Source organism: Drosophila kikkawai, chromosome 3L (assembly GCF_030179895.1).
Source record: "Drosophila kikkawai strain 14028-0561.14 chromosome 3L, DkikHiC1v2, whole genome shotgun sequence".
Taxonomy (NCBI): Eukaryota; Metazoa; Arthropoda; class Insecta; order Diptera; family Drosophilidae; genus Drosophila; species Drosophila kikkawai.
The window spans coordinates 3,380,596-3,385,427 of NC_091730.1; the positions used below are offsets into that span (position 1 = coordinate 3,380,596).

The 4,832-nt window shown below is 53.9% G+C and overlaps 1 protein-coding gene and 1 non-coding gene across 2 annotated transcripts; both read left to right on the forward strand.

Annotated features, from left to right (window-relative positions):
• Positions 1–359: 359 nt before the first annotated feature.
• Positions 360–431, forward strand: TRNAC-GCA (transfer RNA cysteine (anticodon GCA)). The gene has a single exon. It is a non-coding gene; the product is annotated as a tRNA-Cys (tRNA).
• Positions 432–643: 212 nt separating this feature from the next.
• Positions 644–4,046, forward strand: LOC108071869 (titin). The gene is made up of 2 exons (XM_017162797.3): positions 644–903; positions 984–4,046. Exons 1-2 carry the CDS (start codon positions 901–903, stop codon positions 3,894–3,896), a joined length of 2,916 nt encoding a protein of 971 aa, XP_017018286.3. The 5' UTR covers positions 644–900; the 3' UTR covers positions 3,897–4,046.
• The last annotated feature ends 786 nt before the right edge of the window (positions 4,047–4,832 follow it).

The window sequence follows — 4,832 nt, forward strand, 5'->3', positions numbered from 1 at the left end:
GGGCCCGATGCTCGCTCTTGACCGTGAAGCCACACAGCTGACGGTACGCCATGGCGATCGAATCGAATGGAATCGAAGCGTCAAAGTGGCGAACGACAGCGAAAGCGAAACGCCGAGCATTTTAGTTCCGCACTGTACACGGCAATCTTCAGGTAACTCCACCTGTGCACCATGGGATAAAAGGTATTTATTTTGAACAAAATAAATTATAGTATTTGCTTTGTACATTCACAAAAGATTAACTTTGGCATAAGATTAACTATGGGTAACTTTATTTTCAATGCTATTATTTAGAAACTTTACTTTTAAAGTAACCTTTTTACTCCCAAATTGTAAGATATAACCAAGTATCACAGTTAGGGGGTATAGCTCAGGGGTAGAGCATTCGACTGCAGATCGAGAGGTCCCCGGTTCAAATCCGGGTGCCCCCTTGTTATATTTTTATATATACAAATTATCAGGATTCATTGACAAACTAAATACCAGCAGTATGAAACTCTATCCCCTTAAAGTATTAATTTTTTTCCAAGATTTCCAAGATTTTCTCTCATTTACTCACTGTTTCTTATTGACCAAACCGGCTTCCCATTCGTCTTAATCTCTGCGAGAAGACGCTGTTATGCGGCGATGAGGGAGACGGGGGCACTTGAGGGCTCGAGTGGCGCATGTTTGGGCTTTGGCCAGGTTCATTGCTTTTGTTACCAATTCGGTATCGGAATCGGTTTCGATTTCGGTTTCTGTTTCCGCTGCTGTTTGCCGGCAAACAGAGCCACTGGCCATTGTTTGGACTGAGGCTGGGCAAACATTAAAGCGTATAAATATGCCGACAAATTGCGACGATTAATCATTCGACCCATAGATTCCACCGTCAAAGCAATTAGCTTGGAGATCTATACCAACATGGTGAATATCAATCTCAACGTTAGGACTGGCTCCTCCATCAGGACTACTCCACTTACACCCTTTTTCCATTCCCATTCTAGAAACTGTTCATAGCGTGCATCTTCATTGCCGCCGCGACGGCTGCAGTGCTTCCCGTCGAACAAGCCAGGCACCGTCGTGACGTCTCCGAGATCGTGAACGAGTATATCCCGCCGGCGGAGGAAGTTGGCGCCGCTGCCCCGCTCGGGGAGCTGGCCCAAGACTCCGCACCGGTGGGAGAGGATGGATACCGCTACAAGACCGTGCGTCGCCTCAAGCTGCGTCATCGTCGCGATGTTTCCGAGATTGCCAACGAGTACCTGCCCCCCACTGAGGAAGTTGTTGCTGATGCCCCCATCGAGGAAGCCCCAGTTGAGGAAGCTTCTCAGGATTCTGCCGTTCTTGCCGCTGATGGATATCAGTACAAGACCGTGCGTCGTCTGAAGTACCGCCAGCGCCGTGATGTTTCTGAGATCGCCAACGAGTACCTGCCTCCTTCTGAGGAAGTTGCCACCGAGGCCCCTGTCGAGGATGCCCCCGTTGAGGAAGCTTCTCAGGACTCCGCTGTTCTTGCCGCCGATGGATACCAGTACAAGACTGTCCGCCGCCTGAAGTACCGCCAGCGCCGTGATGTCTCTGAGATCGCCAACGAGTACCTGCCCCCTTCTGAGGAGGTTGCCACCGAGGCCCCTGTCGAGGATGCCCCCCTTGAGGAAGCTTCTCAGGACTCTGCCGTTCTTGCCGCCGATGGATACCAGTACAAGACTGTCCGCCGCCTGAAGTACCGCCAGCGCCGTGATGTGTCCGAGATCGCCAACGAGTATCTGCCCCCTTCTGAGGAAGTTGCCACCGAGGCCCCTGTCGAGGATGCTCCCGTTGAGGAAGCCAGCCAGGACTCTGCCGTTCTTGCCGCTGATGGATACCAGTACAAGACCGTGCGTCGCCTGAAGTACCGCCAGCGCCGTGATGTCTCTGAGATCGCCAACGAGTACCTGCCCCCTTCTGAGGAAGTTGCTGCTGATGCCCCTGTTGAGGAGGCTCCAGTTGAGGAAGCCAGCCAGGACTCTGCTGTTCTTGCTGCCGATGGATATCAGTACAAGACCGTCCGCCGCCTGAAATACCGTCAGCGCCGTGATGTTTCTGAGATCGCCAACGAGTACCTGCCTCCTTCTGAGGAAGTTGCCACCGAGGCCCCTGTCGAGGATGCTCCCGTTGAGGAAGCCAGCCAGGACTCTGCCGTTCTTGCCGCTGATGGATACCAGTACAAGACCGTGCGTCGTCTGAAGTACCGCCAGCGCCGTGATGTTTCTGAGATCGCCAACGAGTACCTGCCTCCTTCTGAGGAAGTTGCCACCGAGGCCCCTGTCGAGGATGCTCCCGTTGAGGAAGCCAGCCAGGACTCTGCTGTTCTTGCCGCCGATGGATACCAGTACAAGACTGTCCGCCGCCTGAAGTACCGCCAGCGCCGTGATGTCTCTGAGATCGCCAACGAGTACCTGCCCCCTTCTGAGGAAGTTGTCACCGAGGCTCCAGTCGAGGATGCCCCCGTTGAGGAAGCCAGCCAAGACTCCGCTGTTCTTGCCGCCGATGGATACCAGTACAAGACTGTCCGCCGCCTGAAGTACCGCCAGCGCCGTGATGTGTCTGAGATCGCCAACGAGTACCTGCCCCCTTCTGAGGAAGTTGCTGCTGATGCCCCTGTTGAGGAGGCTCCAGTTGAGGAAGCCAGCCAGGACTCTGCTGTTCTTGCCGCCGATGGATACCAGTACAAGACCGTGCGTCGCCTGAAGTACCGCCAGCGCCGTGATGTCTCTGAGATCGCCAACGAGTACCTGCCCCCTTCTGAGGAAGTTGTCACCGAGGCTCCAGTCGAGGATGCCCCCGTTGAGGAAGCCAGCCAAGACTCCGCTGTTCTTGCCGCCGATGGATACCAGTACAAGACTGTCCGCCGCCTGAAGTACCGCCAGCGCCGTGATGTGTCTGAGATCGCCAACGAGTACCTGCCCCCTTCTGAGGAAGTTGCTGCTGATGCCCCTGTTGAGGAGGCTCCAGTTGAGGAAGCCAGCCAGGACTCTGCTGTTCTTGCCGCCGATGGATACCAGTACAAGACCGTGCGTCGCCTGAAGTACCGCCAGCGCCGTGATGTTTCTGAGATCGCCAACGAGTACCTGCCCCCTTCTGAGGAAGTTGTCACCGAGGCTCCAGTCGAGGATGCCCCCGTTGAGGAAGCCAGCCAAGACTCCGCTGTTCTTGCCGCCGATGGATACCAGTACAAGACTGTCCGCCGCCTGAAGTACCGCCAGCGCCGTGATGTGTCTGAGATCGCCAACGAGTACCTGCCCCCTTCTGAGGAAGTTGCTGCTGATGCCCCTGTTGAGGAGGCTCCAGTTGAGGAAGCCAGCCAGGACTCTGCTGTTCTTGCCGCCGATGGATACCAGTACAAGACCGTGCGTCGCCTGAAGTACCGCCAGCGCCGTGATGTCTCTGAGATCGCCAACGAGTACCTGCCCCCTTCTGAGGAAGTTGTCACCGAGGCTCCAGTCGAGGATGCCCCCGTTGAGGAAGCCAGCCAAGACTCCGCTGTTCTTGCCGCCGATGGATACCAGTACAAGACTGTCCGCCGCCTGAAGTACCGCCAGCGCCGTGATGTTTCTGAGATCGCCAACGAGTACCTGCCCCCTTCTGAGGAAGTTGCCACCGAGGCGCCTGTCGAGGATGCTCCCGTTGAGGAAGCCAGCCAAGACTCCGCTGTTCTTGCCGCTGATGGATACCAGTACAAGACCGTGCGTCGCCTGAAGTACCGCCAGCGCCGTGATGTCTCCGAGCTGGCCAGCGAGTATCTGCCGCCCGCCGAGGAGGTGGTCGCTGAAGTGCCCGTCGAGGAAGTGGCCCAGGACTCCGCCGTCCTCGGCGACGAAGGCTACAAGTACAAGACTGTGCGCCGCCTGAAGCTGCGCCACCGCCGCGCCCTGTAAGTCCGGATCCGGAATCTGGAGGCCTGTGCCCACACCTGTACCTGAACGCTCGTTCGCGACTAGAACAACGCTCTCACCCTACCAACCACACTACTAGGACGTAAGTTTTGCTATTATTTAACGATCGAAGTCAACGAATAAATCCAACAAAAATTGTTATGCCATATAACCTGGGAGTATTTATGTATATCCGACCTGGTCGGCCGCGCACCTGTTGGGATTGGAATGGGAGCCGGACTCGATTCCATAAATTGTGTACCTTTTCGCTTAGTTATGACAGCAACAGTTAAGCTCATGGCTCAGCGCACAAGAACGCAATTATCCAAAAACGAGAGGTGGACGCGGGGCAAGAAGGGTCAGCGTTGTTGGCCCGGGATTCGACCTGGGATCCTGTCCAGGGTCCTGGCACCTTGCTCCCAGCCGGGCGCAACTTCGGCGAACTCTAACAAATACTTTAAGCTATGCTTTTGAAGATGTTAATCTCATGTCAAGTCCACTTTACACACAACGTTAAGGGTTTGCCCTGGCCAGCCAGGTCCTAGCCCACCCCGTTTATTCCCAAGCACTGAAAGAAATTAAAGAGAAATTAATAACTCTCGTAAGAAATGATATTATAAACTATATTAAATTAATATGTTTCAAGGTGATTAATTAATAGTTCAAAGAGAAACATTATGTTTCCAAAATTGAACTAAAAAGTATTTGAATTTTTTTAAAATTTATTAGACATTTCCCTCAGTGCTGCCACCCGCCAGGAGCAAAGTCACCCATTGATTTGTGAGAGTGTGTTCGAGGTGTGGGTCCTTGTTTGGTGTTGGCAGCAGCAGCAGGAACAAAAAAAAAAGTTGTTAAGTTAAAAGGCATTTGAACCGCAGCGAGCCAAGGATTTCGGTCAGCGCTCCTTTCGGGGATCTAACAACTTCCTTTGCACGCGCC